The 22,912-nt window shown below is 54.1% G+C and overlaps 1 protein-coding gene across 4 annotated transcripts; it reads left to right on the top strand.

Moving 5' to 3' along the window:
• Positions 1-305: 305 nt before the first annotated feature.
• On the top strand, positions 306-21,583 carry SLC45A1 (solute carrier family 45 member 1). Of its 4 annotated transcripts, none has more exons than XM_030865780.2 (9): positions 306-460; positions 5,027-5,447; positions 6,032-6,124; positions 6,837-7,061; positions 12,904-13,643; positions 15,969-16,122; positions 17,476-17,652; positions 19,147-19,352; positions 21,161-21,583. In XM_030865780.2, the coding sequence occupies exons 1-9, from the start codon at positions 350-352 to the stop codon at positions 21,428-21,430; spliced, it is 2,397 nt and encodes a 798-aa protein (XP_030721640.2). In that variant the 5' UTR covers positions 306-349; the 3' UTR covers positions 21,431-21,583. The 4 variants fall into 4 exon arrangements, with proteins under 4 accessions (XP_030721640.2, XP_060139501.1, XP_060139498.1 ...); XM_060283518.1 differs by having other exon boundaries at positions 21,168-21,363; XM_060283515.1 differs by lacking the exon at positions 306-460 and adding an exon at positions 814-930.
• The last annotated feature ends 1,329 nt before the right edge of the window (positions 21,584-22,912 follow it).

Raw genomic sequence — 22,912 nt, 5'->3', positions numbered from 1 at the left:
TTTAATGTATATTATATATATTTAATATATATAATTATATATACATATATATATATATATATATTTTTTTTTATGGAGAAAGGGGCCCACCAAGGCCAGAACGCCTCAGCCCGCGGAAGTCATAGCGGGCCTGTTTCTGGAGCTTTCCTTGCCGACTCTGCCGGCCTTTAAACTTCAGGAGGATGAGCGACTGGCGAGGGGTGGGGGCCCTGCGCGGGGTCCAGCGCCTCCGCGGCGGACTGCAGGGCGGTGCCGCTTTAAGGATGCTCTGCGGGTACCGGCGGTAGGCGGCGAGGATGAAGCCTGGCGAGGATGCAGCCATGACGTCACGGCCCCGCCCCGCGGGGTGATGCTGCAGGAGCAGTGGCGGGCCGGGGGCGGCCGGGCCGGGACCCGAGCTGCGACCGGGGCAGGCAGGACCCCGGCCTCGGAAAGGGATGCCTCCTGGCTGGACCCACAGGTACCTCCATTTCCTCCTGTGCCCTCCGCACAGCTTCCCGGCTCTGTGCTGGGAGAGTCGCGGCTTAGGCCCCAGGGTAATCAGAGTGCCAGGATTGGGACTGGAGGTTGGCACTGAGACCTTTGTTCCCCTTGGATGTCTAATTAATTGAACTGTCAGTGGAGCCCACGTCTCGCCCCCTGAGTGCAGAACTCTCCCGCCCTGAGAAGGGTAGCAGTTGGGTGACAGATTTATTTCACATTTGCAAGGAAAGAGACCGAACACTGGAATTTGCCCCAGGCTTAAGCTCTGCTTATGGGTGCCGGAGGCCTGTTCCCGGGTCACCTGGGCAGGTGTCATCAGCTTCCGGTTCACCTCCCGCCAGAGGCTTAATGAAAGCTCTGGATGGCTGGGGCCCTGGGATAATCTGTCTCAGCATCCCAGGATTAAGTTTATGATGAGCACCAAGGATTTCTGCTTTCTCGTCAAGGGTAATATGCTGAGGCTGAGACGGGAGGGTTACGGCGGTTCGGTTCATTCTGTCCTCGACAGGTCGCTTGTGGGGTTATCATAATGCTTTTGTTTTTCAGTTTTTATAGGGAAGTAGAACCAGGTGCTGATGAAAGTTCAATGTGGCCTCACTGGGGGTTTGGGGATCAGTTGGCTGTCAGGTAGGGGCTAGATTGCCACAGATCAAAAGTGAGAAGTGGGCGACACACAATTGAGCAACTAGCTGATTAAATACATCCCCTGAAGTCCATAGAGCCCTTTACTGGTCTGGGAAGATTTCCTTGAAGTATAAACTTTGAGAATTGGTAGAAGGAAGGACGGGGAAGGGCTGTGCTCCCATGTCATCCCACAGTTGGAAGCCTGGTTTCACGTAGAGAAATGAGGAAATGATTTGAGGTCAGAGTGGGGTAATTTTAAGCATACGAATTACATGGACATTGTTTATTTTTATTAATCCATTGCTGCTTAGTCATCCCATAACACAATTTGAGGGATTCATTCCTTGAAACACCCTCTGTATTCTAGAAGCACAGTGGACCCAGCATATAACCTGGGGGGTCCAGGAATATGTGCACATTTTGGGGGGGCTGAGTGAACGGTAATACAGTGTGATCGAGATGGTCTGATGAATATTTGTATTAAAATTCTATTTTACTAGTTTACATTTTACTTTCTTTTTTTATAACATTCAAAAGTGAATTTTCAGTAGTTCTTAGAATAAACTTCCGTGGACAGCTTTTAATATATGTATTTTTAAATAAAAGCGGTAACCCTGATCGCCCAAACTTGAAGGGGAAGCCTTAGTGAAGACTCTGTTCAAGCTCAGGTTGAATTCCGGTTCAGATGTGTGTCGGGGGGCGGGGTGTAGGATGGGGGTGGTGAGGGTCTCACTTTTGCTAGGACCGGCTGCAGGCTGTGTTTTAAAGCTGGAGGTGGTGGGCAGGTGATGGTGAAATTGTCACATCACAGGTAGAGACATGGACTATTTACATAGTCCATTTTAAGTGGGTCAGATATCCTCCCTTTTCAAAAATATACTTCTGCCTTATGCTGAGTGAGGCTAAAATTCTTCCAGACGGGGCCCAGGGTTCTTCATTCTAAAATGAAAGGGAAGGTTTCTAACGCGTGTTCACTTAAGTTCACTTTATGGGGGTAAAATGCCAATAGGAAAGAGAGGCGTCCTGTGCCTGAAGGGGCAGGTAGAGAGGCACAGAGGGAGTTATCCACCGAGGCAGGTGCGGGGCTGTGACCAGACAGGTGAAGTCAGGTTAAGCTCTCTGACACACCTGGGCTAAGGTCTTCCTTCTGACTTCTAAGGAGACAGTCTTATTATGCGGTGTTCCAGCGGGTCCTCTATTTCTATGATCTATTTCTATTTCTATTTCTATGAAGCTCCAGGGACAACTAACAACCACCTGGTTTTCTGAAGGCAAGACCAGCCATTTTTTCTCGAGTATTTACTATGTACAAGGGCCTGAGTGAGACCCGTGAGGAACATAAACAAGATGCTTTTAGCTTAAAAGTTTAATTTTTTAAAAACTTGACTTAATCTTCGTAAGTGGATTATGTTTTTAGTGAAGTATTACTTGTCTGCATGGTTCTTAGGTTCCCTCTGCTCTTGTTGTAGAGGAGAGCGTGGGATTTTTTTAAGGTCATAAGATATACCTTTTCTAGAAGCGAGAGCAGACTGACTCGCTGGTTATGTCATTCCCTGTCATCTTGGTGTGAAATCTACCTCGTACCAAATCTTCCTGGTCAACTAATCCCTTCTTGATGGGTTCGTCTCTCATCACCACATCGCCACCGTGCCCAACTGGTGCACAGAGCTCCTTTGCATGGGTGGTTCCCACCGCTTAGCATGTCTTTCCTCCACTGTTTCACCTAACTTGAGGGCAAGAGCTATGTCTTTCTTTTATCTCTATAAATTCAGTGTCTTGGTATTCAGTACTCAGCCAAACGGGAGGATGGTGGGGGTAGGTGGGCAAGTGGAAGGATGGATGGATGGACGGAGGGATGGATGGATGGATGGATGGATGGATGGATGGATGGATATTCGAAAGAGTGGATGGGTAGACGGGTAGGTTGGGTAGATTAGAGGACGGGTGGTGGATATGTATATGTGGATGTGGATGGATGGGTGGGTGGGTGGGAAGATGGGTAGATGGATGGATGGATGGATGGATGGATTGGTGGAGATGGTTTATTGCGTTAACATGTTGTGTTCTGAATCCTGCTGGGACGTCTCTAGAAAAAATCATTTCTACCACTGGTGTCTTCTGAAGAGAAGGAAGACAATCCCCGAGTGGGTGGGGTAGTGGGGGAGTTTGGGATGCACATCTGGAGTGATAAGGAATTTCAGAGTGATTCATAAAGAAGTTATCGACTAGCAAGAGTGTGATGGAGGGTGTACAGTAAGTTAAAGTCAGAAATAAGGGCCTCATTTCTAAAGCTTAAAAACTAAATTTGACGGGGCTTCCCTGGTGGCGCGGTGGTTGGGAGTCCGCCTGCCGATGCAGGGGCCGCGGGTTCGTGCCCCGGTCCGGGAAGATCCCACGTGCCGCGGAGCGGCTGGGTCCGTGAGCCATGGCCGCTGAGCCTGCGCGTCCGGAGCCTGTGCTCCGCAACGGGAGAGGCCGCAACAATGAGAGGCCCGCGTACCGCAAAAAAAAAAAACAAAAACTAATTTTGAAAGAAAGCCTCTACTATTTATCTCGGTAAATAACAAGTGTTCTTGTAAGGAAACCTATCAATGTTGGGAATGTCGTCTCGGGTTCAGGGCCTGCTTCCCAGGAAGGACTCCAAAGGAAACTTAGGCGATTGCTTTTCTGTGATACAGATGGGCTGAGCTGTGTCAGAGAGGTCAAACCCAATGCAGAACTTCCCCCTCTCATGTTTTTATCTGTCTCTTTCCCTCTGATCTTAGTAGCTTTCCTCTCCCTGTGCTTAGTAAAATTGACATTGGCTAAAACGCACAGGTCAACATGCTAGAATCTATTCCTTTAATATTTACAATCTAGATTAATTTCTAAGCAGTGAAAACAGTTGGATGCCCAAGGGCAGGTCTCCGAGTGGCACACATTGTAAACCCCAGGGAGGTGGGGGACGGAGGAGGCAGGAGTGTCTGTGAATTAGCCTACACGCCTGCTAATTCCCTACCCAGGGCGAGGGCGTTGCAAAAATTCCTCAAAAAAATAATTTGAGGATGGAGGAAAATCTATTTCTCACCCTCCCGGATTCTTTCTGTCCCTCACTTTTTTTTTTTTTTTTGGTAAACTGTATCCCTATTCAGGGTGTTGCCTATAACAAGCAGGATTCAGGGAGTCGGTTTATTTCTTTAAAGAGAGCATTTCAAACACTACGAAAGTCTCAGCTCTCCTGACTCGACTGAAGATTCGTTTGTCCAGCTGATGTAAAAGGAAAAGACTCGAGTTGAACTCATTCCGCGGCTTTTAGGCTTGGGTCCTCCGGCTTGGGGTGGAGAGGACACCCAGGTATTAGGGAGGGTGTGACTCTCCATCCCGAGAAGGAAGGGCTGTCCCCTCACCACTTGCAAGCGCTCAGGGTGCCTGTGAGTCCTGTCTCCCCCCAGGGTGCCTGGTCTCCCCCTCTGCTCCCCTGGGGCCTGCAGGGAAGGGCAAAATTAGCCCTGGAAATGGGCCGCAGGTCCTAACACAGCCCGGCAACCTGTGCGGCCTGAGGGCAGCCACGGGGCTCTTGGCGGCTCCCACTCTTCGTGGTTCTTTGCTGGGCCCTCCCGGTACAGCCTGTCTGGGGAACCGTCCCTTTGAGTTTTAGTGCGGGGACCTGAAGGATTTGATCCTCTCTCTGGCTCTGGTCTCCCCGGGCAGGCGGGCTGCCCCGATGCGAAAGTGAGGCCCAGGGACACCGTCCACACAGCAGGCTCCACTCCGGGGGCTCGGTGTCAGCTCTACGGGACCCCCGAGTGAACTCACCTTTCCCACGTGGACGGGTGAGCGGTTCCAGGGGGGGTGGAGGGACAGAGCCACCGGGACAAATGAGCTCGCGTGGTGGAGGCCCCGCGGGTGACGGCTGCCCCCAAACGGGCTTTCCCCACAGGAGCACCCACCGGCTCCCCCTACGATGACCTCCCCGGTGAGCAGCGCCCCTCCGGGAGAGGCCCTCTTCCCCTCCTTGACCCCTCAGGACCTCTGGAGGCCCCCGATCGCCGGCTACTCGGGGTCCATGACCCGGCACATCAGCCACCGGGCCAACAACTTCAAACGGCACCCCAAGAGGAGGAAGTGCATCCGGCCGTCGCCGCCCCCGCCCCCTAACACCCCGTGTCCAGTCGAGCTGGTGGGCTTCGGGGACCTGCACCCCCAGAGGTCCTTCCGGGAGCTGCTCTTCAACGGCTGCGTCCTCTTCGGCATCGAGTTCAGCTACGCCATGGAGACGGCGTACGTGACCCCGGTGCTCCTGCAGATGGGCCTCCCCGACCAGCTCTACAGCCTCGTGTGGTTCGTCAGCCCCATCCTCGGTGAGCCCCGCTCGGCCCGCCCGCGAGGGCCTCCGAAACCTCCCCAGAAGCTTCCAGAAACCTCCGTGGAGGCAGCTTGAGGGTCCCCAGGGGGACAAGGGAGGGGCCAGAGTAAGTCCCCCAGCTGTGTGGGGTTGTACCAGAACACAGGTATGGCCGGTCAGACCCCGTATCTTAAGGGACTTTATCTAAACCAGATAAAGGACCAGACTTCAGCGGACCCCGAGGATTCCACCATCCCGTGCCAGGCGGTGTCATCAGAGGAGACAAGCAGTACAGCTGGGGGTGGTTTGGGTCTGGGAGGTCCTGGTCTTTCTTGGATTCCCAAGGTCATGGCTCCTTCGTGCCTTGTAGGGGCCTAAGTAGAAAATTTAAGGAGAAGCTGAGTGATTCCAAGAGTCTGGTTATCTTTTGTTTTCTAGCTCAGGGTTCTGTTGCTGACTCTGAGTTTCATCATCTTATTCTTCTGATGCCCTGGGGACGTTTGAGTGCAGGTGTTTCAGGAATCTGATGAAGCTGCTTCGGTGTTGGTCCCCATGTACAACGGGGACCTCAGCAGTGACCAGTGACCTGCTCTATTTCAGGATTCCTACTGCAGCCACTGTTGGGCGCTTGGAGTGACCGATGTACCTCAAGGTTTGGAAGGAGACGCCCTTTCATTCTTGTCCTGGCTATAGGTCTGTTGTTTTGGAATTGAAATAAAATGGAAAAAAGAAAAAAGGCCCCAACTGCTTCCTGTTAGGAAAATCTAAAAGAGTGTTGACCGAAACAGTTATCCAGGTCATGTCACTGGTGGTGCGGTAGCGGAGAGCACCCTGTAATCCAGTCTGGGTTAACTGTGAAAATATCTCATTTTGATCACTTTTTAAAAATGAGTTAATAGGGGAGTTCCCTGGTGGCCTGGTGGTTAGGATTCCGGGCTTTCACTGCCATGGGCCTGGCTCAACCCCTGGTTGGGGAGCTGAGATCCCACAAGCTGCATAGCACGGCCAAAAAAAAAAGAGTTAATAAAGTCTATATCATTCCTGCTGTGCTTGATGAAATAAAAACCCTGATCCAAGTGCTTACGGTCTGATTAAAAAGGAGTTCTTGGGGCCCTAAAGATTTCAGCCTGGGGCTTTCCTGGTGGCGCAGCGGTTGGGAGTCCGCCTGCCGATGCAGGGGACGCGGGTTCGTGCCCAGGTCCGGGAAGGTCCCATGTGCCGTGGAGCGGCTGGGCCTGTGAGCCATGGCCGCTGAGCCTGCGCGTCCGGAGCCTGTGCTCCGCAGCGGGAGAGGCCACAACAGTGAGAGGCCCGCGTACCGCAAAAAAAAAGATTTCAGCCTGAAGTGGTGGCCGCTGGGCCGGCAGGGCCGCGCTTCCCTGGTGACTCTGTTCTCCATCCCCAGGCGCATTGCTGGGCCTCTCACTCTTGCTGAACGGCAGGGACATCGGGACGGCGCTGGCTGACACGGCCCACGACCACAAGTGGGGCATCCTCCTCACGGTGTGCGGCGTGGCGCTGATGGACTTCAGCGCGGACTCGGCCGATAGCCCCAGCCATGCGTACATGATGGACGTGTGCAGCCCCGCCGATCAGGACCGCGGCCTGAACATCCATGCCCTCCTGGCAGGTAAGGTTCTGTGCAACTGGGACAAAATGCAAAGACGTGGGCGAGCACGGACGTGCTTGAAAGTGCGCCTCTCAAACCACATATGTCAACAGTACACATGTTATATACTATAATATCTATATTTAATCTATATTTCTTTTTTTATTGAAGTATAGTTGATTTACAGTGCTGTGTTAGTTTCAGGTGTACAGCACAGTGATTCAGTTACACGTATATAATCTGAATCTCTTTCAGATTCTTTTCCTTTATAGGTTACTACAATATACTGAGTAGAGTTCCCTGTGCTGTGCAGTAGGTCCTTGTTGTTTATCTGTTTTACATATAGGAGTGTGTGTATGTTAATCCCAAACTCCTAATGTAGCCCTCCCCGCTCCTTCCCCTTCAGTAGCCGTAAGTTTGTTTTCTATGTCTGTGGGTCTACTTCTGTTTTGTAAATAAGTTCGTTTGTATCATTTTTTTTTTTAAGATTCCACATATAAGCGATATCATGTGATATTTGTCTTTCTCTGTCTGGCTTACTTCACTTTGTGTGATCATCTCTAGGTCCATCCATGTTGCTGCAAATGGCATGATTTCATTCTTTTTTATGGAAGATATCGTTGATATATATGCATATATGTGCGTATATAGCTCTGTATGTGTGTATATAACCGTGTGTAAATAGTGTTATACGTCGTTGATTCTCGTTATTCAGGTAGTTGTGTCGTTCAAAGGCGTCACGAGCTCTGAATTAGCCAACCTCGAATCATGGCCCGTGGAGACATACAGGGTTAGGTTCCTGCGAACCTCTGGCCACATCATTTTTGTCAACGGATCAATACCTAGCCTTGTTCTATGTGTTTCTGTTTAAAGACATCTTATTTAGTATATATCACGGATTCATTAACATTGAACTCACGGCCAGCAGCACTGTGACTCGTGCCCGAACAAAGCTCGTCTAACACACATATTTTCCCCATAAGACACATCGCGGGCACCGGGCACTTGGGAACCCTAGACAGCGGTAGCGCTACACTTGGGGGCTGTCGACTAAACAGCGTGTCACCCCAAAAAAGCACAAAACTGCAAACATGTAGCACCCCCATGGACTATGAAAAGGATGGTTGTTGACAGTGTGAGAGTTGAAACAAGGCAGAACATCACTGTGGAAAGTCTTAGCCGGGACCGTGTGTGCCGGGCGACTCTTTCACTGCTCTGGGAATTCCCTGGTGGACCAATGGTTAGGACTTGGCGCTTTCACTGCTGTGGCCCGGGTTCAATCCCTGGTCGGGGAACTAAGATCCCACAAGCCGGGCAAAAAAATTTTTTTTCACTGCTCTGCACGTATCCGAGAGTGATTGCGTGTTACACATGTATTTATTGGGGTTACAAATCAATTTTACTGAGTAGGTAGATTTGAAATATGGAATCCGTGAATAATGACAATTGACTGTGTGTACACACACACGCACACACCTGTGCTGTGCTTGATGCCAGACACGAGAAACATTCCCACTGAGGTCGGGAAGGAGGCAGGAATGACCACCAAGGGGAGGGGTGCTGGGGGAGGGCTGGACTGCGAGTGTGGGGTTAGCGGATGCGAACGATTATATATAACATGGATCGACAACAAGGCCCTAGTGTACAGCACAGGGAACTATATCCTATATCCTGTGATAAACCATGATGGAAAAGAAGATGAAAAAGAATATATATGCATAACTGAATCACCTTGCTGTACAGCAGAAATTAACACAACACTGTAAATCAACTCTACTTCAATAAAATTGAAAGGAAGAAAAAACAAAGAGTCTGTGCTTGGACTTCCCTGGTGGCACAGTGGTTAAGAACCCGCCTGCCAATGCAGGGAACACGGGTTCGAGCTCTGGTCCAGGAAGATCCCACACGTCACGGAGCAACTAAGCCTGTGCGCCACAACTACTGAGTCTGTGCTCTAGAGCCCACGAGCCACAACTTCTGAAGTCCATGTGCCTAGAGCCCGTGCTCCACAACAAGAGAAGCCACCACAGTGAGAAGCCCGCACACCACAATGAAGAGTAGCGCCCGCTCGCTGCAACTAGGGAAAGCCCGCGCACAGTAACGAAGACCCAAGGCAGCCAAAGATATAAATAAGTAAATAAATAAATAAATAGTTTAAAAATAAAGCAAACAAGACCTTCAAGGGAATCAACTGCAAAACAGTAAGAGAATTCAGTATGATGTTTGCTTATCAAAGTATCGTATAAAAATCAATCCCTCTAGCGTTTGTATATAAAACACTTATCTTGTTCCAAAGTAAACAATCCCATTTATAATAGCAATGGAAAAGATTTCTAAAAATCCAGGGAAAGATGTCATATGTGTAGGACCTGTGAAGAGGCCGGGGTGGCCCAGGAGCTGAAATCCTGAATCGGTTTTGTGCTTTTCCTCCTGTTCATGGTGGGGCTTTAGGCAACTGCTTGGCCCCTCCAAGCCTCAGTCGCTTCTTCTAGAAAACATCGTTGTTCATCTCTCTTTACAATCCCGTATGCACATGGGTCCAGGGAGCTTCTGCGTGGGTCCAGGCAGGCAGGAGTTTGGAGGGTCGGAAGAAGGAATTAGTTTTTTATCTTATATAGACAGTCCCCAACTTATGATGGTTTGACTTACGATCTTTTTGCCTTGACCAAAGCTATACACATTCAGTGGAAACTGCACTTTGAATCTGAAGTTGGCCCTTTCCTGGGCTAGCGATATGTAGTCCGATCCTCTCATGTGATGCTGGGCGGCGGCTCCCATTCACCCCCTGTGATCTCGAGGGTCAACAGCCCTACACGGACAACCGTTCTGTTTTTCACTTTCAGGACAGTCATCAGTCAATTACATGAGACAGTCAACACCTCATTATAAAACAGGCTTTGTGTTAGATGCTTTGACCCAGCTGTAGGTTAATGGAAGTGATCTGAGCATGTGTAAGGTAGGCGGGGCTAAGCGATGATGTTCAGTAGGTCAGGTGTATTCAGTGCATTTTCCTTTTTTTCCCCTTTTTAAAAAATTGACGTATAGTTGATTTACAATGTTGTGTTAGTTTCTGGTGTACAGCAAGCTGAATCAGTTATACATATATTTATATATACATATATTCTTTTTCAGATTTTTTCCCTTATAGATTTTTACAAGATACTGAGTATAGTTCCCTGTGCTATACAGTAGGTCCTTGTTGGTTATCTATTTTATATATAGGAATGTGTATTAAATGCATTTTCATCTTATGATATTTTCAACTTACAATGGGTTTATCAGGATGTAATTCTGTAGTAAGTACATGAAGATCTGTACTCTTCTGAATTAGTTTTTTTTTCCTCTTTTAAAATTGTGTTAAAATACACATAACGTAACGTTTACCGTCTTAGCCATTTTCACGTGTACAGTTCTGTGATACTTTCACACTGTTGTGTAGCCATCACCACCACCCACCCCCGAAACGCTTTTCATCTGTGACACTGAAAGTCTATAACCATTAAATACTAACTCCCCAACCTCCCCCCCCCCAGCCCCTGGCAACCACCATTCTACTTCCTGTCGCTACAAATTTGACTGCTCTAAGGAACCGACGTGAGCGGAATCAAACAGTATTTGTCTTTGTGGCAGGCTTATTTCACTGAGTACAATGTCCTCAAGGTTCATCCATGTTGTAGCGTATGTTAGAATTCCTTACTCTTTTAAGACTGAATAATATTTCACTGCATGTATAGACCACACTGTGCTTATCCATTCATCCTTTGATGGACACTTGGGTTGCTTCCACGTCTTAGCTATTGTGAATAATGCCGCTGTGAGCATGGGGGTACAAATATCTCTTCAAGACCCTGCTTTCAGTTCTTCTGGGGCCTCTACCCAGAAGTGGAAGAGCTGGGGAATTCTATTTTTAGTTTTGGGGGGAGCCTCCTTATTGTTTCCCACAGCAGCTGCACTATTTTATATCCCCACCAGCACTGCACAAGGGTTCCAATTTCTCCACTTCCTCGTCAACTTACTGTTTCCTGGGTTTTTAAAAATTGTTCGATAGTAGCCATCCTAATGGATGTGAGGTTGTGTCTCACTGCGGCTCTGACTTGCATTTCCCTGATGATCAGTGATGTGAGCACTATTCCATGTGCTTGTTGGCCGTGCGTCTATCATTGGAGAAATGTTTATTTATTCCAGTCTTTGGCCATTGCTTGAAGCAGGTTGTTTGTTTCTTCGTTGTTGAGTATAGTTCCTCAACTGTGCAAATGTATCGCTTCGATCATTTAAAAAAAAAAAAGTTCATAAAGTTCTCCCAAATCTGACCTTGCTTAAGGGTCACCAAACTGCAACTGTGTCTTCAGAAGGAGTGGGGGAAGCTAATTAGGACCATGAATGTGGAAAGTTAAGAATAATAAAGCTGGGGGTGGTGGTGGTGGGGGTAGATATGAGATTAAGAGGCCCGTAAGAAGAGTCTGGAACAAATGAAGTTCTACAGAAAGCCATTAAATAACTAGATTCAGGGTCATGTCCCACCATAGGGACATGTGGAAGGTTGGGCTGAATGTGTCTGAGTCCAGACCTTTCCACAGGCGATTCTGTTGAAAAGGCCAACTCCTGATACGGCTGGATCTCCCCAAGTGGAGGGGAGGGAGGGCCCCTGCTGGTCGGATGCAGGTTCCCCTGCATCGCCAAGAGTAAACAGAGAGTTTTACTCATCCCAACCAGTAGCCTGGTCAGAGTATAGCTGGACTCAAAATAGAAAAGCACCTCAGATGCGTGATGTGGCTGCAGAGGGGCTGGGCGGGTGGATCCCTGGCGCCTGGCCTTGCTCTGCCACTGGGAGCCCAGCGCTGGGCGGGAGGAAACGGCACTTTCTGGAGGTGAGAATGTCTTTTGCCAATGGCCGGGCACCGTGTGGCATCACCTACATTTTCGTGTTGTGCTGTGTGAACCATTGGCTGTTTGCTGGGTCCCTGAGGCCGTGGGATCCGTGAGCGGGATCAGAGGAAAGGACCAGAATCCTGCAGCCCTCCTGTTCCCTGGTGGCTCCGGGGCCTGGAGAGCTGCCACCAGGGGTGACCCATGAGGGGTGATTTTCTTTCTTTCTTTCTTTCTTTTTTTATAAATTTATTTATTTTATTTTATTTTTGGTCGCATTGGGTCTTCGTTGCTGCACGCGGGCTTTTCTCTAGTTGCGGCGAGCGGGGGCTACTCTTCGTTGTGGTGCGCAGGCTTCTCATTGCGGCGGCTTCTCTTGTTGGGAGCACGGGCTCTAGGCACGCGGACTTCAGTGGTTGTGAGCACGGGCTTAGTTGCTCCGCGGCATGTGGGATCTTCCTGGACCAGGGCTCAAACCCGTGTCCCCTGCATCGGCAGGCGGATTCTTAACCACTGCGCCACCAGGGAAGCCCAGGGGTGACTTTCTTAATGGTGGTCAGGCCCAAGGACGATGTCTCCAGGTGAGGAAGACAGGGGTGGCCACGTGAATTCCCGCACGCACACGTGCAGTGGTCTGTGTGCTGGGGACCAGGTCTCCCGTGTTTACACAGTGCTGAAGCTGGGGGGGGGCGGGACTCCGAGGGGACAGGTGACCCAGTGTCGACACTCACTTTCGCTCCTCCTAAGACGCCGTGTGCAGCGGGGACCAGAGTGTGGGCAGGCGGTCATCATGCCCTGGCAGGCGGCCCTCAAGGGCAGGGGACCGGGTCCCCCAGGGTCCCCCCGGAAATCCCATTCTCTTCTCCTTTTCTTTGGGGCGTAGGTGGGACAGATGATACATCCGGGTCCTTGGGGTGGATTTTACGAATCAAGTAAGGAAGCGAACACCTTCCTCGGGGGCTTTCTTCCCCGCTCCCTGCCCCGCTTCTCTCCCCAGGTCTCGGAGGAGGGTTCGGGTATGTGGTCGGGGGGATCCACTGGGATAAAACCGGCTTCGGGAGAGCCCTGGGCGGGCAGCTGCGGGTCATCTATATCTTCACGGCCGCCGTCCTGAGCATCTCCACCGTCCTGACCCTGGTCAGCATCCCCGAGAGACCCCTGCGGCCCCCGGCCGAGAAGAGGCCGGCCATGAAGAGCCCCAGCCTCCCGCTGCCTCCCTCCCCTCCTGTCCTGGGTGAGGAGGGCGCCGGCCAGACAGTCCCTTGCCCGCCGGCCAGCAGCCTCCACACCAACTTCTCCAGCCCCATCTCACCGCTGAGCCCCCTCACGCCCAAGTACGGCAGCTTCATCAGCAGGGACAGTTCCCTGACGGGCATCAACGAGTTCGCCTCGTCCTTCGCCACGTCCAACATAGACAGCGTGCTCATCGACTGCTTCACGGGTGGCCACGACAGCCACCTGGCCATCCCCGGCAGCGCCCCAAGGCAGGCAATCAGTGTCAGCTTCCCCCGGGCCCCCGACGGCTTCTACTACCGGGACCGCGGCCTCGGGGACCGGAGGGACGTCGCCCTGGCCACCGGCCCCGACGGGGACGTGCTGAGGGTGGGCTCCTTGGACACCTCCAAGCCACGGTCGGCTGGCATCCTAAAGAGACCCCAGACCCTGGCCATCCCGGACACAGCCGGAGGAGGTGGCCCCGACACCAGCAGGAGAAGGAACGTGACCTTCAGTCAACAGGTAAAAGCAAACGTCCGGGGGCCGTGGGCGGGGGGAGCCAGGGGTCAGAGGGCACCGTGCGTGGTCCCCCCTCGTCAGATGATCTGGAAGGGAATTCCCGGCCCATCTGGGCATATCAGTCAGAAGGGGCCTGGGTCTAATAGGTGGGCCCCAGGGACATCCCCATCCTTACATCCTGTCAGTGTCGAGATTCTGGGCCCGACGTGAGCCCACGGATGCCTTCAGGGTCTCTGCTCGGGGTCGCACTTTAAGACACTGGCCGCAGCAAAGGCCCGGCTCTTTTAAACACCCTTACGTTGGCCCAGGGCTAAGCCGGTGAGTTTGTCACAGCCTCACGTGTACTGCGGTCATTCCTAGTCTTTTCCCTGACACGTCCAGCCCACTTTGGCCGTGTGCGCCCAGTGCCAACTGAGCTAAGTCTTCCTGAAGGACAGAAACAAAACATAAACCTGGCGGCTGTTTCTGGGGCCTCCTTCCCTCCCCAGGTGGGCAACCTTAACCAACCAGCCCAGAGGCTGTCGATACTCTGTATCCCAAAGGGCGCAGGCATGTTCTGGGAAGGAGAGAACCTTCCGGAAGGCTGTCTGTGTTGTATGTAGGATTGGCTGGAAGGCCACGAACTGACATGTGGGATTTTAGCTGCTTTCAGAGTCCGTGATCTTGGAAGAGGCTACTTTATATTAAAGAGAGTTATGCTCATTTAAAGTAGACGTGAGGGCCTCCCTGCCCTCAGGGGCATCCCGGGGATGGAGTTTCCTGAGCAGGAAGCCTATGACCCTTGTTCAACCCTCACAGGCCCCCAGAGGGGCAGTTCTGAAGGCGGGTGACCTGGACATGCCCCTTGGACACGGCTGCCACGTGGCCGCGTCTCCCGTGATGCAGGCCCCGCTCTGCCGGCCCGACCCTCCGTCAGACATCCCCACCCACACTCCCGTGCCTGGGAAGACCCCCTGATTTCGTGGGAGGCTGACATTGGGAGGTGGCCACGCGTGTTCGCTTCGTTGTGAAATTCTGAAGCTTAACCACGCCTCCTTTGTGTTACCGCGAGCCGGTCTTAGGGCCACCTCTATCGTGTCTTGAACTCAATGTCCTCCCATCTCGAGGAAGCGCTCTGCACAGGTGGGCGCCAGTCCTGCAGGGAAGCAGCCAGGTCCCCGTGGGCAGCATCCACAAGCTCAGGTCTGGAAAGCGTCTGAAGAACTGAAAATCACCGGAAGGAATCCCATCCTTGGCAAAGGAAAGCCACCTCTCTAATTGCTCGAGTCAAGGGCATGTCATCCTCATTCCTAAGGACAGCAGAGCAGTTCATGAAGCCTCTTGTCAATCCTGGGTCATCCTGTCCTGTTTCCCGAAATTCCACCTGGACTCTAGATACAGTCCTTAAATTCTGGTTGAAAAATCTCTTCTTAATCCTTTTAAAACTTTCCATTTTCGAATCAGTTTTGGAGGAAAGTATAAAGTTCATGAGCTAAATATGAACACATCTGGGCTCAGTGGGGACACAGATGTCAGTCGAAGTCTTCCTCCGGCAGCTGTGGGCGACAAGCTCTGCTGATGCAGCTGCCCTTGGAACCGGCATCGTGGGCTGTTCCCTTCCTTTTCATTCACCCACCCGGAACGTCCAGGTGCCGACCCAGCGCAAGCTCCCACGTGGACCCAGAGTAAGGCATCTTCTCTCTCGAGACGTCCAGCTCCCAGAGGCATCCGTTCACCTGGCTGCTGTCTGCACCCCCAGCCCAGGCGGGGCCACGGTGGGGCAAGGCCTTGTCATTCCGGGAACAGGCGGCAAACTGAGCCAGTGAGTGTATTTGGCGATGGAGTTGCCCTGACAGATGCTGGTGACATGGAGCTGCCTGGGTGCCCGGCTCCCTCCCTGCACGGGCTCTGTTGGCCACCCTAACCCCTGTATAGGTAGGAGTCCACCTGTCCAGATACCCAGTCACCTTGGAATCAGTCTTTTACATCCTCTCTTACAGATAAGATGAGACTTCGTAAGGTCTGAATTTCAACTGACCCGTATTTCTTTTCTTTCAAACGTGTTCCACGTTTGGCAAGGTCATAGCTTCCTCTCTGTGGCCCAAAGGCAGGCACCGCAAAGGGAAATTCGATTCTCAGCCGCTTCCGTCTCTGAAGAGACGCCTTAACGTCATTTCTCTCTTTCGGGTGGTGTTGGGTGTCCAGTTCTCACCGCCCAGGAAGACAAACCCTCCCAGCCTCTGGGTTTGTGTTTCTGATTCACTTTCTCATCGAAGCAGAACACACGCTTCCGAGGGGTGCCTGGGGTTTGATGCACTGAGGAGGAACTTTTGGGGGCTTCCCTTTCAGGTGGCCAATATTTTACTGAATGGCGTGAAATACGAGAGTGAGCTGACGGGCCCCAGGGAGCCGTCGGGGCAGCCGCCGTCCATGAGGCACCTCTGCTTCACCATCTGCAACATGCCCAAGGCCCTGCGGCACCTCTGCCTCAACCACTTCCTGGGTGAGCTCGCGGCGAAGCCTCCCGCGTGTCCTGCCCCCCTCAGGTGGCCCTGCGTGAGGGGCAAGGCTCCGGATGCCTGGAGGCCTCTCCCCTCCACTCGGCCTCCCCAGGCGTCACCAGGGGCAGGGCGTGGTGGGGACGGGCGGGGCAGGGGGGCCGCGGGGAGGGCTTTTCTCCAGGAGGAGCCGGGTCTCCACGGAGCCCAGATCCTCAGGACCGAGAGCTCTTCGGGCAACTCACAGTTAAGGGGGGGCATCCCTTTCCCACTAGTGGGACTTGTGTCTTAAGCCAGTTTGGACCCCTCAGGCTTAGAGCTGAGACGTAAACACACACAGACACACATGTCCAGTGCTGGTCTCACGTTCACAGGCTTGGCTTTCGAACGACTACCGAGAAGCCCCACTTGCGTTCCGTGCCCTTCGGTGTCTCTTTGCTGTTGGGTTGTTGACCGTCTGAGGATGATGAGAAATCTGAGATAATCTAGGCTCTCAAACGTTGTGGGATGTAAATCAGAATGACCCTCTAGGAGGCAATTTGGCAACAGGCAAGGATCTTAAAAATGCCCATCACCTTTACCCCAGAGGTCCTACCTATTTGGCGTTCTTTGCAAGGATGTAGTCCGAGGTCTCATCACAAATGCATGTGCGAGGTATTTCTCACAGCACGACTCATGATAGCCAAAGACTGCGATGGGGGAAAGGGTAGATGTCCAACGATGGGAAGACGGATCCACACTGTGACGTATTTTGCTGCCACTAGGATGGGGCTGTTTATGAATATTTAATGGCATAGGGAGCATGCGTGATAATTACTGGGGTTCAAGAGACCCCATAAATATCACCTCCTTCCTCTATAAAAGAGGAAATGCACGGGGAAATCAGAGGAAGGAGCGCTGTGGTTTTCTCGGTAACAGAGCAAATTAGATCTCTATCTACACTTGCCCTTCCTAATGTATTTCTCCCAGGTAAACGGGTGACCCCTGCCCCCACACTGTGGCTGGAGCCCCACTGGCATTTTCTCGCCTCCCCTGCAGAGGAGGGAGAAACAGGAGGAGCTGAGGGTTAGCTTTCCTCCTGGCAATAACGTTCAGAGAAAGAATAGAATATAAAACCTTCACGCGACAGAGCCTATGTTATAAGAATATATATTTTAAAAAGACGGGTAGGAAACCTACAAAATTTTAACAGCGGTAAAGTCCTGTCTGCGTGGTGAAGCTATAGGTAATTCCTTCTTTAAGTTTTGAATCGACAAAACTCACGGGCTCCTTCAATCATCGGTCAAAACCACCTGCGGGCGGAGGAGGGGCCACGGGCCAGCGCCTGCCCAGCGTCACCAGCCCTTCCCCCCTCCCAGGGTGGCTCTCCTTCGAGGGGATGCTTCTCTTCTACACGGACTTCATGGGCGAGGTGGTATTTCAGGGGGACCCCAAGGCCCCGCACACGTCGGAAGCGTATCAGAAATACAACAGCGGGGTCACCGTGGGCTGCTGGGGGATGTGCATCTATGCCTTCAGCGCCGCCTTCTACTCAGGTACCGGTGGGCGGGGCTCAGCGGGGCGGGGCCTCCGTGGGAGTGATAACGGCCCCTGGGTTGGGTGGCTGGGACCCATTCAATGAAGGAAGGTTGTATCTTCACAGCTGCAGACATAGCATCCCAATTTGGGGGGAGACAGCGCTGTTTTTTTCTCCGTTATCCAGTGACCCGTCGTCAGGGGTCAGCTGGGGACGCTGCCTGGTGCTGCGCGGCGGGGCAGGGCCGGGTGGGGACGGGCGTGTGTACGGCCCTGAGTAAGCAGCTGGCTGGGATGGGGCGGGGTGTCAGGCCCGTAAGCGAGGGACACGTGGGGGCCCAGGGACAAACCACGAGGTCACTCCCGGGGGGGTGTGCCGTCCACCTGCCACCCCTACCCCACCCTTCCCATGTCGATCTCATGGTGGCTGGTCCAGAGGGAGGGAGGGTGCAGGTTTGACCGGGGGTGCAGCTCGAGTGAGGCTGTGGAACACGTGGGATGGGTGCGGGGAGGCCAAGACGACCCTGAGGTTTGACTCTGCGTGCCCCACGGACCTAGGACGCTGTGCTGAGTGCCTGTGGGCTCCGGGGCGTCCCAGTGGTGGCCTAGCTGGCGGCGCACAGCCCCCAGGCTTCATCTCAGGGGTCCGCCCACGTTTTCAGTAAAAGGCCAGAGAGTCTGGTCTCTTGGCTTTTCCGGCCACAGGCTCCGGTGGGGCGACCCGGCGCTGCCCTCGAGGCAGACGAGGCGCGATGAGCACACGGGGCCGAGTTCCAGCAAAACTTCGCTGATGTGCCCGGGATTCGGATTTGTATGATTTCCATGCGCCACAAAAGATCTGTCTTCTTTGGACTCGTTTTAAACATTTAAAAATGTGAAAACCGTTCTTAGCTCCGGGTGGTACAAAAACAGGCTGCAGCCCAGACTCAAGCTGACGGCTGCAGACTGTGGACCCCGTTAGCAAGCTGCAGCCCCACAGTCAGGACCGTGACTTTTGGAGGCGGTCGAGGGACCACATTATTAAGGAAGAATTTCTTGGCTCTCGCTGGCGGACCCCGGTGGGCCTGGGTGTTTGGCGGCACCAGGACGTGGGGAAGCGGCCCCAGGGTATTTGACTCCGGAAAGGGGTGTCATGCGGAACCCGAGCTGCCAGGCCCCTCAGGGTCCTTAGACACTGGCCGGCCAGAGTGGGGCTGTCAGTGTCCTTGTGTTAGGAAAGCGACAGAAGCACTACGATTCGTGCAAGAACTCAGGGTTCAGCCGCAAAACTCTCGAGCCTCTTTGATCTTTCCACCCAAAGACCCCTTCACCTGCTGCAGCACTTGGGGGCCTCCCCTGGGTGTGCAGGGGGCCACCCCGGGCACTGCCACCCATCCGGACAACCCCATCAGTGGTCCCTTAGCTCCCTGGGGCCCCCGATCGGGTCTCCCGGTCAGGGGCGAGCTGCCTGCCGGCCTGGCGGGCGGCCTGGGGCCCCAGGCGGGGCGCCGCTCACCTTCTTCTCTGGGTCGCAGCTATTCTGGAGAAGCTGGAGGAGCACCTCAGTGTCCGCACGCTGTACTTCATCGCCTACCTGGCCTTCGGCCTGGGGACTGGGCTTGCCACCCTTTCCAGGAACCTCTACGTGGTTCTGTCCCTCTGCATCACCTACGGGATTTTGTTTTCCACCCTGTGCACCCTGCCCTACTCGTTGCTGTGCGATTACTACCAAAGCAAGCAGGTGAGTGCCGGCCTTCTTGCTTCGGGCCCCACGTCCAGGTGACTCTCCACCTGCGCAGGGTCCCGGGACCCGCTGCACAGCTCGGGGCCCCGTTCAAAGGGAAGACGATCAGGACGCACCGGCAGAGCACGAACCCCGGCAGGAAGCTGCTCGCGCAGGGAACTGGGGGGCGCTGGGAGAGCCGCAAGGAGAGGGCTCTGCGGGGCTTTGGGGCCAGCTGGGGGCATGTGGGCACCAAAAACTCAGCGGTCGAGGTCAGTAATTCGTGAATGTGGTTTGTGTGAAAATGAGCATCAATGCCAAAAATCCACACTGAGCGAGAGATCGGGGACGTAAAGACAGGGAAAGGGACAGGGCTGAGCCGAGTCCTGGTGGAGTCCGAGGCTAAAGGAAAACTCAGGAAAACGGATCCCGTCTTTAGGTCAAATTCTGGTATTTTGTTCAGGGTGGATTTTCCCTTAACAGCTTTATTGAGGCAGAAGTCATCACAATGCCACACAGTTCACCCATTTCCAGTGTACGATTCAGTGGCTTTTGGTGTATTCACACCATCAATTCTAGAACATTTTCGTCACCCCCAAAAGGAGCCCCCTCCCCGTTGGCCATCACCCCTCCAGCCCTCCGCTCCCCTGGATGTTTCCCGTCCATGGGATCACGTGATAGGTGGCCTTGTGCGTCTGGCTTCTCCCAGCCTCGCGTTTTCAAGGCTTATCCGCCCTGTGTATGAGTGGGTCCCTGCCGCCTTCCTCCTTGTGGCCGAATAACGCTCCCGTCGTAGGTTTTTGGCCGTGACTTTGAGGCTTTACAATATGGCACTAAAAGACCACCTTGACGGCTGCCTCTCCCGCAGCCCCTTTAACTCCGGGCCCCTGGCGCCTCCCCCAGGCCTGGCCCCGGGGGCTGACTCGCCCCCTGGACGGTGCTCAGGCTGTGCACGTGACCTGAGCACACTGTCCCCCTTGTCACCTCCCGGGAGCCCCCTTCACCGGGGTACGCGGACGTGCTGGTTCTCGGTGGAGGGCGGCCCTGCCCCGTGGGAGGGGACGTGGGGCCTTGGGCCACTCGACCCCGCTGGAAGGCTCGGGCCTCTGCTGCCCGTCAAGTCTTCTGGACACGCGGTCTCCGCTGGGCTGCGGGTCCAGGGCTCCCCTGCGACCTCCCCATGGCGGTGGCCCCCACGGGCTGGGCGGGTGTCCCCAGGACTCATGTGACACCAATTCGCGGGAACACAGCCTCGGCGGGGCGGGAGTTGTCCAGCATCCCAGAGGAGAGCACAGCTGCATCTGGGAGGGGGGCCAGGCCGGGCGGGACCCCGGGTGGCGCCCAGCCGCAGTCCGCGGGGTGCAGGTGGCCTGTGCTGGGGGCAGAGTCACTCCCGCTGCCACTTGGCAGCTCTGCTCAGAGACCACGTGTCACCTGTGTCCCCAGCGTGGTGCTGGCTGGGGGCGGAGGGAGCCTGACGTCCAAGGTGGAGGCCACAGGCCAGAGGAGCAGCGCTGTAGACCCTGGGATCTCTGAGCACGACAGGCGTCGTAGGGACGAGGGTTCAGAGAGGGCGGAGCTGGAGTGGAGGGGGCCGGGCCGGCAGGCCCCGCATCTCCTTTAGAGACGGGAGACCGGGAAGAGGCCGTGCCAGCCCCTGCGGGCCGCGGGTTCCTTTCCTTGTCGTCATCCCAGAACACAAATATTATCAGTCTTGACCGGGCTCCCTGTGCACGTGGGGCCCGGAGGACGTGAGCTGCTGGGCACGGGTGCTGGGTCCCAGGGCCGCAGGGGGCCTGGTCTGGCTGACGCACATCTCTGGTCAGTTTGCAGGGTCCAGCGCCGACGGCACCCGGCGGGGCATGGGCGTGGACATCTCCCTGCTGAGCTGCCAGTACTTCCTGGCCCAGATCCTGGTGTCCCTGGTGCTAGGGCCTCTGACCTCGGCTGTGGGCAGCGCCAACGGGGTGATGTACTTCTCCAGCCTGGTGTCCTTCCTGGGCTGCTTGTACTCCTCCCTGTTTGTCGTCTACGAAATCCCTCCCGGTGACGCTGCCACCGCCGAGGAGCACCGGCCCCTCCTGCTGAATGTCTGACGTCCAGAGCCGTGGCTTCGGCCTCGAGCCTGGGCCTGGGTCGGGAGCAGGCCGGCCGGCGGAAACCCACAGGGCCCTGGTGGATGGAGGCGTGACGGGTTTCCTGATGGGATGTAAATATGTGGTAAATCAATAAACGGCAGCAGCAAAGCGTACAGTTTCCAGTGTGGCTCCCCGAGGGGTGAGAGGCCACCTGGGGATTGGGCCACTCGCCACGGGGACTTGGGGAGGGGGCTGTGAGTATCATTTATGCATATATATATCTCTATATTACCAGCTGCAGCTTTGCACCCTGCCTCCCACCCCTACCCCCTGCCCCGAAGACACCTGGCAACGTCTGAAGATATTCTGGGTTGTCACAACTTTGCTGCTGCCTGGGAGGCTGTAAACACCCTACAGTGCACAGGGTGACCACACACACAGCAGAGAATGATCCGGCCCCGAATGTCCACAGTGCTGGCGTGCAGAGAGCCTGTCTAACTACGCTGCTTCCCAGAATAGAGTTAGAGCAGACAATGCTTTTGGGTCAGAAGACCTCACACTCATTCAGTCACTCACTTATTCATTCATTCATTCTCCCATCCATCCATTCATCCACCCATCCATCCCTCTATCCATCCATCCATCCATCCATCCATCCACACATCCATCCATCTGTCCATCCATCCATCCGTCCACCCACTCATCCACACATCCATCCATCCATCCATCCATCCATCCACCCTGCAGATACTCATCAAGGGCCCTGGGAGTGGCAGGCAGTGGTAGGTACTGGGGACCCAACTGTGAGCATCAAGGCTCTGCCTCATGGGGCTGATGTGACAGGAGGAGAGACAGACAATACACTGACCTCTAGGCCTGAGAATGATGCCAAGTGCTGGGAAGAACACAAGCAGGGTAGGAGGATGGGTGATGGGGTCGGGAGACCCCATGGGGGTCTGGTGTGTTCAAGGGACCAAAAGCTCAGACTGTGAAATGCCCCATAAGGTGGGAACTGCAGAAGGTGGAGCCGACGTCCCTGGTGAACGCCCATCCTGCCCTTGGACTTCACCCGCCCACCCGTGCCCACCATCTTCCAGTGCTGTTTATGGACCTGGATGAGCCTCCAACTTCTTGCGGGTGTCGAGATCCTTCGCCACGGGGCTTCTCGTCATCTTCCATCAGTGGACACCGCGAGCCACCGCGAGCTGGCTGGGCCCCTTCCTGGTGCACCCGGGCGGGTCCTTTCCCCGTACTGTGCACGCCGAGCAGGGAGGGGTGCGCCCAGTCATCGTCGTACCCGCTGCACTGGGCCCTGGTCACTCATACCCTCACTGCACGGTCCTGATGTTTGGGGGACACACAGGACACACTGACCAGAAGGCCCAAACAAGCAACAGGCGTCCCGGCCCCTTGCCAGCCCCTGAGGAGAGTCTGGTTTATGGGCAGCTAACGTGTCCCACCATCTTGTCCTGACCAGTTAGGGAGAGTTGGGTGCAAAAA

Source organism: Globicephala melas, chromosome 1 (genome assembly GCF_963455315.2).
Source record: "Globicephala melas chromosome 1, mGloMel1.2, whole genome shotgun sequence".
Lineage (NCBI taxonomy): Eukaryota > Metazoa > Chordata > Mammalia > Artiodactyla > Delphinidae > Globicephala > Globicephala melas.
The sequence above is the reverse complement of the archived record's forward strand: the minus strand, read 5'-3'. Positions and strand labels throughout refer to the sequence as shown.

Excerpts from the sequence above, each read along its gene's own strand:
- SLC45A1 (XM_030865780.2), top strand. The coding sequence starts at position 350 with ATGCTGCAGGAGCAGTGGCGGGCCGGGGGCGGCCGGGCCGGGACCCGA. Across the intron at positions 6,125-6,836 it reads CATTCTTGTCCTGGCTATAG|GCGCATTGCTGGGCCTCTCA; the intron begins GTCTGTTGTTTT and ends CTCCATCCCCAG. Across the intron at positions 13,644-15,968 it reads ACGTGACCTTCAGTCAACAG|GTGGCCAATATTTTACTGAA; the intron begins GTAAAAGCAAAC and ends CTTCCCTTTCAG.